Source organism: Girardinichthys multiradiatus, chromosome 13 (assembly GCF_021462225.1).
Source record: "Girardinichthys multiradiatus isolate DD_20200921_A chromosome 13, DD_fGirMul_XY1, whole genome shotgun sequence".
In the NCBI taxonomy this organism is placed as follows: domain Eukaryota; kingdom Metazoa; phylum Chordata; class Actinopteri; order Cyprinodontiformes; family Goodeidae; genus Girardinichthys; species Girardinichthys multiradiatus.
This window is the reverse complement of record NC_061806.1, coordinates 19,884,829-19,898,824: the sequence shown is the minus strand read 5'-3', so window position 1 is coordinate 19,898,824 and position 13,996 is coordinate 19,884,829. Positions and strand designations below refer to the sequence as shown.

The following is a 13,996-nucleotide window of genomic DNA, read 5'->3' as shown; positions in this document are numbered from 1 at the left end:
GCCATTTATTATTATGTTTTTATATGGCAAATCTTGTGTCCTACTTAGTGCTATAAGTTCCAAGGCTGCTTGTGTGTCAACTTCCTCTATTTCACTACTGTTTCTCTCTGCTAGTGGGGGAGGAGGTGGGGGCTGTGGCTCTAATCGTCAATTCTGGGTAGAGTTGGGGTTATACACCCGCTTTTCATTACATTCTCTTGCAAAATGTCCTGGCTCATTGCAGATCCAGCAGTTGTCATCTCTTGCGCCAGGGTTTTGTAAAATTGTCCTACATTCTCTAGCATAATGCCCTATTTTTCCACACCTCAGACACGCATTGCTCTGTGTGTAGGTGTGTCGTGGCCCTCCTCCTCCTCCTCTGTGACCTCTAAATCCCCTCTGTCCTCTTTGCCCGCTTGCCCCTGAGCGATGCAAAGCCATTAAACTGTCTTGCATTCCAAACGTATCTGTCTTCCTATCTTGCTGTGTTTTATGAGCGTGCTGCGCATATTCTAAAGCTTGTGTAACAATTCCTGTACTCTGATGAACCCAGTGTTTATCTATATACCGTCTGAGTTCAATTTTAAGGCCTTGCAAAAAGGCTCTCTTCAACTGTTGCTGATAGGCTCCTACCTCTGCTTCATCATATGGTATAGCAGTTTGCTCTAAAAACACATCTCATCCTATCCAAAAAATCTTGTGGTCTTCTTCGTCCTTCTGTTTGCATTGTGAGATTTTACCATAATCTGCTGTCTGTATATAAACTCTTCGAATTCTTTCAATGAGTAAGCGTAAGGCGTCCCTTAAATCTAGTGAATTATGTGCTAATGTGTCACCATTGTCATCGCATCCAGTGAAACCTCCTGCTACTCTACACCAGCGATGACCAAACAGCTGGGTAAAACACTGGAGCATTTCTATGCCATTAAGATGGAAGCTTCCTCTGAGTTCTGTAATAGCTGCTAGGAACTCCTCTACGCCTTCTTGTATCGATAGGATACCTTTTAAAGCAGCAGTTCTGTCTTCCTGTGTCCATGGTCTATATACTAGAATAGTTGGCGGTTGTGGGTGATTAGCGTCACCTATGTTTGGATTGGCTACCTCAACTAGAGGGAATGTGTCTCCCTCTAAATTTATTTCAGATGGATGAAATTTCTGTTCGTGAGCCATTAAGGCTTTGCCTGGGTACATGCTAGGAATTGTTTTCTTGTCTTTACTCCTAGTTGTCACACACCGGGACTTTCAGCCACCAGGCCTAGGTGCGGCTGTGCGGCAGCGCTTAACTCGACGTCAGGCTATTCCCGGAGATCCGCCAGTCACTGCAAAGAAAGATAAAATCAGTTTAGTTCTTATAATATCCAGCTCGAAGGACCAAATTATTGTTAGGTATTATTTAATCAACTCAGAGGTAAGGAACGACACAAGGTCAGTTTTACTTGCGGCAAGGGTAGCTGTGCAATACAAACTAGGAAGTATTAACACTCCTCCCTCTTTATTTATACATGCTTGGTCACACACAGTTCAAACAACATTCAGGGTGTGTGTGTGTGTGTGTGTGTGTGGGGTCAAAAAGGTTAGGGTTCATTTGTCTTGATTATAAACAAACAGAGGAAGTGGGAAGTGGGGACCTGGTGAATAGCCCCCAGATGCTGCTAATAAAAGCATAAAAGAATAAAAGCATAAAAGCATAACTCATTCTTGTGACCATCTCCCTTCCTGTAATATGTAAGGAGGGAAAAGCACTTAGAGCAGACATGAGTGATAAACAATACAAAAGTTATAGAAGCCCTAACACAGAGAAAAAGCGTCCACCTCCACCGAGAGCAGGAAAATACTTGGTAACTCAGGAAGCTCCACAACAGTCCAAACACAGATCAGGTTCTACAGTTACTTCCAATGTTGTCTCACTTACTGAGGATAAAGTAATCATGTTCGGGAGTATGCCAATGATTTTATTTTTAATAGAATACATTTTCTTTAAGAAGAATCCCATAAAGTCATGACTGCTGATAGCTAAGGGAATGGATGGGTCAACAGAGCTATGACTCTGTGTAAGTTTAGCAACTGTACTAAAGAGAAACCTAGGATTATTCTTGTTCTCTTCTATTAATGATGAGAAATAAACTGTTCTAGATTGGCGAAGTGTCTTTTTACACTACAGTAGACTATTTTTCCAGATTACGTAGGAGTCATCTAGATGTGTAAAGTGCCATTTTCTCTCCAATTTTCTATCAGTGTGCTTTAAAGTACGCAGCCCAGAATTAAACCAGGGATCTAGTCTCCTATGAACAATGACCTTCTATTTCAGGGGGCTGTATTGTCTAATGCACCACGCATTGAGGAAGTAAGTCTATGAACAAGAGAATTTATTTGTGAAGGTGAAGAAACAAAATGATTGCCCTCATTTGTGTGTTTCTGTGATAATGGGGAAATTAAAATGGAACAGATTCTTTAAAGGTTGTTACAGCATTGTCTTATAATGATCTACTATAACAAAAATGTTTCAGGTGTGGAGTACTCATTTAAATTAAACTCAAAGATTATTAAAACATTTTCAGACAGAACAGGGTTATGAGACCAGGTTTTCCCCAAAATGTTTGCCAATTATCAATGTAGCCCACATCGTTTTCTGGACACCACCTAGACAGTCAGCGGTTGAATGACAGCATGCGGCTAAACATGTCGTCACTGGTCAGATCGAGGAGGGGACCAGAGAAAATTACGGAGTCCGACATTGTTTTGGCAAACTTACACACCGAAGCAACACTAACTTTGGTGACCTCCGATTGACGTAACCGGATGTCATTACCGCCAGCGTGAATAACAATCTTACTGTATTTACGCTTATCCTTAGCCAGCAGTTTCAGGTAGGATTTGATGTCGCTCATTCTGGCCCCTGGCAGACATTTGACTATGGTCGCTGGTGTCTCTAGTGCCACATTTCTGACGATGGAGCTGCCAATTACCAGAGTTGGCTTTTCAGCGGGTGTGTCGCTCAGCGACAAAATCTGTTAGAATAGCCCCCAGATGCTGCTAATAGACGGGTTGGTGGTGACCCGTGGGCTGGGATCTAGGACTATGCTTTGTTTGTACCATTACCCAACCAACCTCTACTGAAGGACTGCCCTCGGTGGCTTCCAAAGCTACAAAATTGCTACATTTATTACATGTACCACTATCACTAAAGGAGGCAGAGGAGTAATTGAACATCTGAAACAGAAAGCAGGAAAGAGGAGACTTAGTGATAGACTGAGAAACAAGAGGATGGGTAGCCGTGGTGGAGCAGAGCTAACGCTAAGCTAGTGACCCCTTATCACTACGAGAAAAACCGTGTGAAACAAGGAGGGTCCCCAAACGCTAAATGCAGCAACAGAAAATGTGTTTTAACGTGCTTATGTGTTAGAATAAGTCAGGGATGTCACAGTAAAGAGAAATCGGATCAAATCAAGAGAGCCTTCACACACCAAACAATCCACCCAAACAGGAAGTGATGCAATACTCCTTACCTGGTTTGTAATGTAAAAAACCCAAATGAGGCACACCAGTTTAAGTTCATTGTGGATTTTCTCAGATCTACACCGTATCATAAATTTACATAAAAGCTACATTTTCTACAAAAACCCTCACTAATATTTGGAGAACTACACTCTTCTGTACCCTCAACATTAGTGGCTGGATGTGTGACGCAAACGGTCACCTGCAGCCGGTTGGGGTTTTAAGAAACAACCCAGGTACCACCAAGGCCCAGGCCTAAGATAAACTGAAAGCTGCTGGATGACAAGAGGTATGATTCAAAGGGTCAAGGTGAGGTTTTCAAACTTTTGTTGTCCAATGAGCTAACCCCTCCCTCCTACTTCCCTTTTCTTGAGTAGATTGCTTAATCCAGCTCTCTATCCAACAGGTCTGGACATCCCTAAACCTAAGAGGTCTTATTAAGCAGGTTTACTGAAAAATCTGTTTAAGCTCGTATCAGGAAATTACACCCCTAACCTCTAAAAGCCTTCATCCAGAAGTCTCACCCTTCAACCGGTGGTTTGGACAACCAACTAGCCCAAAGAGGTCAACAGTTGCTTCTGTTAACGACTACTCATTCACTAATTTTACAACTTGCACTTGGTATATGGGTTAAGTTAATTTTATTGACTCGGCATGAGCCTCGAAGGTGTTGTTTTAACATGTTTGGCCTAAAGTAACCTATAAAAACCTCCTATAAACATCTTAGAAACACAAGACTTTTACCTCCAATGAAAAAACAGACTCAAATAATTAACTGTCCACGATTTATCTAGAATTTTATGTTTCCTTTAATTAGTAATGCATTTGCATGGACCAGTACAAGCATAAACTTCAGCAACACAAAATAATCACATGATAGAAACTAATTAATCAACTTAACCTATCTTTGCCGATGCTGAAACTGATTAGATTGAAGAGGAGGCTTTGAAGACGGAGGATCATCCATGCACCCGATGGAGATAAATTCTTCAGGAGGCAACGAGTTGGGTGGAAGGCAACCAAAGTTGGCAGTTTTCTTCCTCTGGGCAGACAGACACTGATGCCCCAGGTTTCAATGGTCTGTCACAGAAGTCTTAGGTCAAGTTATATTAGAAACACTGAGGCCATAGGTCTCAATAGTCAGTGACTTCCTGAGGATGAAGAGTTTAAGCAAACCCTTAAGGTACAAAGGGGATTGGTTCTGGACTTCCAGAAGTCTGAAACTTGGAGCAATCAGTTGGTCACTGACCAAGTTCACTCAGTTGTCTGGGTAAAATGCAACAGCTGGAATCAGATATTCAATATTGAGCCACAGTCCATTAGGGTACACAAATTGATCCTCTTTTCAATGCAGATTATCAGATGGGCTGTGTTTCGGGTCCTCTGATTCATCCGTAGCGTCTTTCTTTGTCCGATCTTGCTTGCTGGTCTTCTGCAAGGAAACAACCACCTAGTTCCTTTATTATTGTCCATTTTATAGAGCCGTATCGCCATACTCTTTGTGCTTACTGGACAGTGGTTGTTGCAATGGCGGTTATATTGGTTACCCATCGCATAAGCTAATCTTTTCCTTGGGATTCCCCTGAGTCATGTACTTCACATCAGACATGCCGTCATCAACTCTGTCCTGAGCCGTCTGCTGACCTCTCCTCTGACCTGCACCCTCGCCTCAGTCAGCCTTGTACTGTAAACTACGGCTCTCACTTCCCCAATTCCCCAACATCTGCTCTATTTCGTTCGTTCGTCGTCTTCCGCTTATCCAGGACCGGGTCGCGGGGGCAGCAGACTCAGCAGAGACGCCCAGACGTCCCTCTCTCCAGACACCTCCTCCAGTTCCTCCAGGGGGAGCCCAAGGCGTTCCCAGGCCAGCCGAGAGACATAGTCCCTCCAGCGTGTCCTGGGCCGTCCCCTGGGCCTCCTCCCGGTGGGACGTGCCTGGAACACCTCCCGAGGAAGGCGTCCAGGAGGCATCCGGTATAGATGCCCGAGCCACCTCAACTGGCTCCTCTCGATGTGGAGGAGCAGCGGCTCTACTCCGAGCTCCTCCCGGATGGCCGAGCTCCTCACCCTATCTCTAAGGGAGTGCCCGGCCACCCTACGGAGGAAGCTCATTTCAGCCGCTTGTATCCGTGATCTCGTTCTTTCGGTCATGACCCAAAGTTCATGGCCATAGGTGAGGGTAGGAACGTAGACCGACCAGTAAATTGAGAGCTTTGCTTTTCGGCTCAGCTCTCTCTTCACCACAATGGACCGGCACAGCGCCCCCATTACTGTGGCAGCTGCACCGATCCGTCTGTCGATCTCCCGCTCCATTCTTCCCTCACTCGTGAACAAAACCCCGAGATACTTAAACTCCTCCACTTGAGGCAGGAACTCCCCTCCAACCTGAAGAGGACAAGCCACCCTTTTCCGGTCGAGTACCATGGCCTCGGACTTGGAGGAGCTGATCCTCATCCCAGCCGATTCACACTCGGCTGCGAACCGCCACAGCGCATGCTGTAGGTCTTGGCTAGAGGGGGCCAGCAGGACCACATCATCCGCAAAAAGAAGAGACGAAATCCACTGGTCCCCAAACCAGACCCCCTCCGGCCCTTGGCTGCATCTAGAAATCCTGTCCATAAAAGTTATGAACAGGACCGGCGACAAAGGGCAGCTCTGCCGGAGTCCAACATGCACTGGGAACAGGTCCGACTTAGTGCCGGCAATGCGGACCAAACTCCTGCTCCGCTCGTACAGGGACCGGATGGCCCCTAATAAAGGGCCCCCGATTCCATACTCCTGGAGCACCCCCCACAGGGCATCACGAGGAACACAGTCGAATGCCTTCTCCAGGTCCACAAAACACATGTGAACCGGTTGGGCAAACTCCCATGAACCCTCGAGCACCCTGTAGAGGGTATAGAGCTGGTCCAGTGTTCCACGGCTGGGACGAAAACCACACTGTTCCTCCTGAAGCCGAGGTTCGACTATCGGTCGAACTCTCCTCTCCAATACCTCTATTTCTGTCTCACTAAACATTACTCTTATAAAAAAAAAAACATTACACTTTCTCTTAAACAGTGGCTTTAATTCTTACATCATTCCTGCTCAAGCCTTTAGTTCCAGCATTTGCTTCACTTACAGTTTAATACCATTACTTCAACTTCATTCTTTCTTGTTCATACATCACAAGTGATTGACATTATATCTCTTTCACATATAGCTTATTAATCATTTCTAATCCTTAATGCTTTTCATTCACTGCTTTAATCATCAGTACACAATCCTATTTCAATTGTATTATCTTAATTATGTTTTAACTTGATAATCAAAGAGCACTTATCACATTTAATACTGTAGGAAATCACATACATCATTTTTTTTGGTTACACTTATAGTTCTACTTCTGCAAAAGATAAAAAGGTTAGTTCATGACTATATAAGCCTCTTCATTCTTTCAGATCCAGAATGTGAATATCTACTCATTTTACTTTTTATTGATTTAACTGTGAGCATTTAATAATTGTTGCATGAATTACATGGAAAGATCTCACCTGATTTTGACAAAACGTAAGAAAATTGTTTCGACTGTCAAGTACGGTGGCAGTGCTAACAGGCTGAGGGTCTGGTTTGCTGCCAGTAGTACTGCTGCATTGCACATGTTGGGGGAAATCTTAAAGGAGGAGGACCACCTTCAACTTCCAGTCAGCAGCTAGCTGGTTGCAACTGGGACACAGTTGGTTAATCAAAACTGGTTTCGGAATTGAAAACACAGGCAAACGTCAAGCTTCTGGATCGGCCCAGATCTAAACTGTCTAAAAATGGATATTTGATGCTGGTTGCTACAAAAAGGGTGCTTCTTTGCAAGTTGCTAAGGAACATTTACCCAGAAAATACTGGAAATCTATACATATTTCAGTATGAATGTATAATTTTAACCTTAGAGAAAATTAGAGAAAATTCAAAAGAAATTAAAAGGTGTGAATCCAGATTTTGTTTTTAAAAATCCTTGAAGTTGCTTGTTGTATAATCATTTCAAATAAATCAATAAAGGCCGGAAATGAACGTGACACTCATGCCGAAGATGAGAAAACTAAGGATTGCAACTCCACATCACTTTTTTTTTTAATTTCAATTATGTCTTTTTAATTGTCTCCAGTTGTGACCACGATGGACAACATCATTCAGGAAACCATAGATTACACGCGGCAGAGGAAGATCTTCAAGCAGCCTGTCCTCTATCACCAGGCAGTTCACTTCAGGTTGGCTGAGCTTCAGACGGAGGTTGAGCTGCTCCGCTCCCTCCTATACCGCGCTTCAGGTAGAGCCGCTTTATAAAGAGGAAAAAACGTAAAGGTTAATGTCAGCTGGAAGTTTTTTTTTCTGCAGAGAAGAAGCTTCTGTCCTGATTTCCTTGTTTTTTAATACCTTGCTGAACCAGATCTTTTATTTTGCCTCGGTTTTGAAAGATTATGGAAGCATTATCAAATAGATAATGTATTTCACTTACTCAGTTCAACAACTGAAATTATTTTATAGATTCTTCTTAGACACACAGTTTCATATTTTAAGCATTCATTTCGGTTATTGTTTTGGCTTACAGCTCATGAAAACCCAAATTCCATGTACTGCTCTAGAAATTTTAATATTATGAGGAAAAAAGGATTTTAAAACAGAATCACTGAAAGTACATTTTTCATACAGTGAAAAGTATGTCCATGCACTACACAGTATTCGCACTAAGTACTTAGAGATAAGGTTCGGACTTGTACAGTTAATTGTACCAACCACAACCTAACATTATACATTTCTGTATTAAAATCCTTACTTTTAGATTTCATATCTTATATTAAATTGGAGAAACTACATTTTGGATTTTCGATAGCTGCAAACCAAAATGATCAAAATTGGCAGAAGTCATTTTTTGATTATATTTTTACTTGTAGAGATGCACCTGACATGTAAACCAGACTGTTTTCACAGTCATGCAGATTAAGATGTAAATGCAAGTGACAGATTTCTCCAGTATTCTCAAAATGAGGACTAATTTGGAGATTGGTGCCCCTTCTTCAGAAGTGCTGCAGTATGTCAATGAATATGCGGCACCTGTCGCATATTCACATCTGTAGCTTAGACACCTGCCAGGCAGGAGTCCAACACTTGGCTCTAAAGTCTTAGTCTACCAGTGGTCTGAAGCGTAGAATTAATTCATCACATAGGTACCAGTTTACAACCTGCGTTCAATGAATCAAGCTTCTGCACCTGTTTGGCAAAAGTTGCATAATTATAGACCTACCAAACAAACACTGAAAGAGTAAAGAATGCAGCTCATTCACAGCCTTTTGGAGGTTTCCTATGATAAAGGCATCAGTCGGTTGCTCAGCAAATTAGCTGAATGGGGGGGGGATCAGTGAGTCAGAGCCAGCCGTTGTTGACTGATTTTAAAGCATGTTTGTTTAATGTCTCTTCCACACTTTTGTATTTGACTCTAAACCCTTTTTTCCCCTGCAGCAATGTACATTAAAGGGAATGATGTGACAAAGTTGGCTTCTATGGCCAAGTTAAAGGGCGGCCGCCTTGCAAGAGAACTGAGCGACAGCTGTCTGCAGTACTGGGGAGGGATGGGCTACACCAGTGAAGTGCCAGTCAGCAGATTCTACAGGTTAGATTGAAACAGCTAATGCACCAATGATGTTTTCTCCTCCAAGTTTCAGTTTCTGTTTGCTTCATCTGCTTTGCTCTGTCTGAAAAACTGAGCAGATGTAAACTGAAGAAGACATCTACAAGTTCTCAGGTAAATTGATGCATATTAATTTATTCTGCTGCTGTGTGCATACACTGCAGCCTATACGAACACTGGCGCCTCTGGTAAAGATGTACAAATAGCCTAAAATGATTTTTTCATTTATTGCTGTATCAATAACAATAACTCGTACAAGAAAAGTTAGAAAAATGTGTTTATAAATAGAAATTAAGAAATCTATTCCTCTTTTTCTTACGCTCTCTGCAGCTTACCTCATGGGTCATCTGTAGGTCTAGAGACTGAGGTGAACGTTTGTAATACATCGATTTTTTGTTTACAGATCCAATGACAGCCCGTTTTCACTTTATTGAAGAAAGTCCACGTAACGCCATGCACTTTAACAATTCCCCTGACATTTTACAGCATCCTCGCATACAAGGATGCAAAAACTTTCTTTTAAAAATGCCTAACTTTAAGTTTAAATCATCACCTTTCTTGTTGAAAATGTGTTTTCTGCAGGGATTCCAGGTTGATGTCGATTGGTGCAGGAGCTGATGAGGTCATGCTGGGAATTATCTGCAGATACATGGACACACTGCCCAAGAAGTGATCTTATCAAAGGGATCTTCCGGACTGATGTCACATCCGTCCTAAAAGCGTGCCAATCGTATCACCAAAGTGCAATTCTGACATGTTTAAGTGTTCAATAGTTGGGACTTACTTTTAATTTTATTCATAGTTACTAGCTTGTTCTCATGAGATAAACACTAAAGTTTTCTCATTTTAATATAAGTGATCCTTTTGTAAAGACTTTATTTTTGTAGAATAAAGCTAAATGACATGTTTTAAACTGTCTTTTTACACATTGACAAATTTATGCAGATCTCCATGACATCCACTATGTGCTAATAGAACACAATTATGCAGACTTGTTTAGAACGTAAAATTTGTTTATTTACAATAACACTTTTACATCAATTACGAAACAAAGATATCGCTGTCATGAATCTGATGACTGTATATTCATTTATTCTTTAGCATAAACACCTATAGTAAATTGCATCTGTAGGGTGTTATTGCTTACAATTAAAATAACTTAACACAACATATGCTGTGTTGTTACCTGTTCTATCACTATAGGCAGTTCTGAACCACAAACAAATACTAACACAACTCCATGTATACAAACTGTACAAAATATATCATGTCATTTTAGGTCTTTTTCACTTTAATAAACCATTTTTTAGTTTATCCAGGAATGGGGGGGGAGACAGATTCTGGAGCTCAGACACTGAGCAGAAAACGTCGAATCACATTTATTTCATATTCCAGCTGGTCTAGTTTAGAGATGCATCAGACAGGAACTAAATATGTGGAACTAAAGGTCCAAGTCCAAATGGCAGCCCTTATCACCTCAACTTGATAAACCAGTAAAGAACAAAGAAGACAAAAAAGCAGAAGAGCAGCATGTAGCACAGCAGTTTGGTCTGACTGCCTCTGGACAGCCGTTTTACTCTGCCGATAGTGGCCCCGAGCAGTCCGCCTGTCGAGTCAAAGTCTGAGTCCTGCAGAAGGGAAAAAAGGGATTAAAGAGTCAAACGATAGCACAGCAGGAGCATCAGCATACCTGGAGCTATTTAGTACAACTTTGAGTTTATTTAAAAGGCACTTAAAAAAATTTGCCATTATATATAATATGTACATAAAATTGTAGTTGGCAAAATACCATAAAAGAAAACAAGGTGGTTAAGTCAACAGGTAAACTTTTAAAAAGATTTATAAACTATATTAAAATGGGAATAAAATAGCCTACTCATAATTAAAAGCCAGTGAATACAAAGAAGTTTTTAAGATATTTAAAAACAGTAATAGTTGGAGTCTCTCCAATAGGCAGAGAGAGTTTAACAACTTTGGAGGCCTGAACACCTCTGTTTACCAACCAAGACCTTGGGACAACAACTAGAACCAGGTGATCATTAAGATATACAGAAGCCTGTCCATGAAATGCCTTATGGGTAAAGAATAACAATATTTAATCAATTCTACAACAAACGGAGAGCCGGTGAAGACGAGCATGCACTAGGGAAATAGAAGATGAGATGCTGTATTCTGGCCCAGCTGTAGCTGGGAAAGACGGACCTGATGAACAACAATGTGCAAACAGGTACGATATTCAAACTGGTATAAAATGTGTGGATCAACATTTTAAAATCCTAGAAAGATAATTAAAAAAAACCTGTTCCATCTTAGACAAAACCTCAGTTTAAATCTGTTCTTCAGAATTAAAATCAATTATTTTCAGTTTTTTACATCAACTTATAAAGGGTTCAAAGGTACCCAGATCTATATGAGGGGTGCTGAAATTACAACTGGATCCAAATTATATCAGTTTTTTCCTCATAACAAATTGGGAAAGTTTAAAGCTTCTAAGATTTCATGTTTGCACATCAGTCCAATAGTTTTTTTTTTTAAGTAGATGTACACTTCATATGCAAACACATCTGGGTATTATCTGCATAGCTATAAAAGGAAATGTTTTATTGTTTTTAAAATGGGTCCAGGGAAAACATGTAACCAGAAAATAAAATTGGCCCAAGAATGGAACCTCAGGGAACCCCACAAAGGTTGGTGTACTGAGGGGGCGAAAAAAATGCAACCAGGATTGCAGAAAAAACACAGTTGGAAAGGTAAAGACCTAAATTGTTCTTGTTCAGTGCATGCTGGGCCTGTGCAATTTTGGAAAAAGCATGCAGCAGAAATATGTTATTTGCAAATATTGCAATGACATAATCATTGCTGATATATCCACATTTTCTTCCCTCATCTCTTATGTGTGCTTTAGACACTTTAACATCTTGGGCACTCATTCATATTCAGATGTGGGCCTCTACTATTGTAAGACTCCAACTTGCTGAATATTGCATTGGCATGCTAAGTTTGAGGTCATCACACTAATCAGTCGACAATGAATACATTTGAAACACTCCTTTACAATATTAATATGTTATTCAAGACATACTATGCTGTCCTAGTGCATGTGATGTGACACAGATATGGATACTGTGGATAACAATTTCAAATAAGGTCAAAGGGCAACAGAATGGCAATCTTCTAAATCAGTGGCTTCAAGATCATTGGTTTAAAAGTGCGGTTTCTGTGCTATGAAGGGCTTTCAAACCAGACTGAATCCTCTTATTAATCTGTTAATCAAAACAGGATCCAAGTTGCGCATACACTGCTCTTTCCAATACAATTGCAAGAAGTTGATGGTTGAAATGGGGCTAAAATTTGATAGGATGGAAGAATAAAGGTTTAGTTTTATCAAGCAATGTGTGGCATATATATATATATATATTAACATCTCAGAGCTGAACATTATAGTTTCTCGTGTTGCTTCTCTTTATCAAAATTTGTAATTGAAAAGTCCATTTTGACCTACTTATTCTGGCTTTTGAATTTAGTGGAAATGTAAACAAAATGACCAAGTGAAACTCACCATTTCGTTCAACATTTTATTCTGGTACTTCACTTCGGTTCCGATGTCAATTGACAGCTGTTAAACAAATAGTATCCATATTATTTGCGACATATGAAGATAAAAATAATTCTCCTACTACTCATTTCAACTTCGGAATTGTGTTAAAACAATTATCGTAGATAGTTACACTCTTCAGGGCGCCGACCTTAGCCCTCAGTCCCTCCTGAAGATGTTCATTTTCCTCCTCATAAACACTGTAGCCGCTGGCTACATAATGTCCAGAGCCTCCTTCAGCTGCAGGAAACAAATCTACCATTAATGAGGTTCTAGTCCCGTTAGGAAGAAAAACAGCAACCTAAAACAGGAGTACACAACAGCACGACCCTCACAGATGGTAAACACGTTAACTAACTAGCAAGGAAGCTAAACATGAACCATCAGTTTAACAGTTTTTACCTAATCCGGCGCGCCTCATCTCGATCCACTGAAATTAACTCTTCCCAATATGTTTATAAAGTCTGAAGGAAAATTCTAGAGGCTAAATGGGAGCCCGGTCGGTGTAACACTGACTTCCGTTACGGTAGGAAACGCCACGACATCATACGGTGGCCGACGAGGACGAATCTTCCTTAGTGAAGAGGCGCTTCGAAGAAACATGAAATACAATCATTATTACTACTTCTGCTAAAATAATTAGAATAATCACTCTCCCGCTGTTCTGTTTATCCCTTTATATTATTTTTTATTATCCCCATATATTAGTTTAAAGTGGCATTGCCCATTTGAAGCAACACGTTTAGCACTCAATAAAAAGGCAGGGATTTATCAGCAATACTCGGTGTCCAACTGCGTTCTTCTTATAAGCATTGCAGGATGGTGCTTCCTGTTTTCATCCCAGGTATGTTTCTTCCATAAGTCTTCACACCCTTTGAACTTTTTAAGCTTTTGTCACAGTACAACCATGAATCTCACTGCATTATATCTGGATTGTTTTGGTGTTTTTTTTTTTTGTTTTTTTTTTTTTGTGACAGACCCACACAATGTAGTGCAAAATTGTGAAGTGAAAGGAAAAGTATGAAAAAAAAAAGGAAAATGATATTATGACTTTGTATTAAGACCCCTTTACTCTGAAGCCAATAAATAAAATCATGTGTTCCTTCAGAGGTCATCTGTTTAGTATACAGTGCACCTCAATGTAGTTTAATTTCAGAATAAATACCGATGTTCTCTGAAGGCATTTTCAGAAAACATAGGTAAAAATAGTTTTAAAACATAAAATGAACTAAACATGAATGTGTTTGTCAGCTACTCTGCTCTGTGTG

At 40.7% G+C, this 13,996-nt stretch overlaps 2 protein-coding genes across 2 annotated transcripts in view; one reads left to right on the top strand and one right to left on the bottom strand.

Moving 5' to 3' along the window:
- Nucleotides 1–10,301, top strand: part of zgc:85777 (uncharacterized protein LOC405871 homolog) — a 40,228-nt gene extending 29,927 nt beyond the window's left edge. The window contains exons 7-9 of the mRNA XM_047384399.1: nucleotides 7,613–7,774; nucleotides 8,965–9,115; nucleotides 9,716–10,301. Coding sequence (XP_047240355.1) covers nucleotides 7,613–7,774; nucleotides 8,965–9,115; nucleotides 9,716–9,806 — 404 coding nt within the window. The 3' untranslated portion in view covers nucleotides 9,807–10,301. The remainder of the gene's footprint in view (nucleotides 1–7,612; nucleotides 7,775–8,964; nucleotides 9,116–9,715) is intronic.
- On the bottom strand, nucleotides 10,129–13,431 carry bet1 (Bet1 golgi vesicular membrane trafficking protein). The gene is made up of 4 exons (XM_047384400.1): nucleotides 13,131–13,431; nucleotides 12,862–12,968; nucleotides 12,693–12,749; nucleotides 10,129–10,761 (listed from the first exon to the last, which is right to left on the bottom strand). Exons 1-4 carry the CDS (start codon nucleotides 13,147–13,149, stop codon nucleotides 10,606–10,608), a joined length of 339 nt encoding a protein of 112 aa, XP_047240356.1. The 5' UTR covers nucleotides 13,150–13,431; the 3' UTR covers nucleotides 10,129–10,605.
- Nucleotides 13,432–13,996: the final 565 nt, after the last annotated feature.

Excerpts from the sequence above, each read along its gene's own strand:
- bet1 (XM_047384400.1), bottom strand. Across the intron at positions 12,750-12,861 it reads AGGTCGGCGCCCTGAAGAGT|CTGTCAATTGACATCGGAAC; the intron begins GTAACTATCTAC and ends TTTGTTTAACAG. Across the intron at positions 10,762-12,692 it reads ATAAAATGTTGAACGAAATG|GACTCAGACTTTGACTCGAC; the intron begins GTGAGTTTCACT and ends TCCCTTCTGCAG.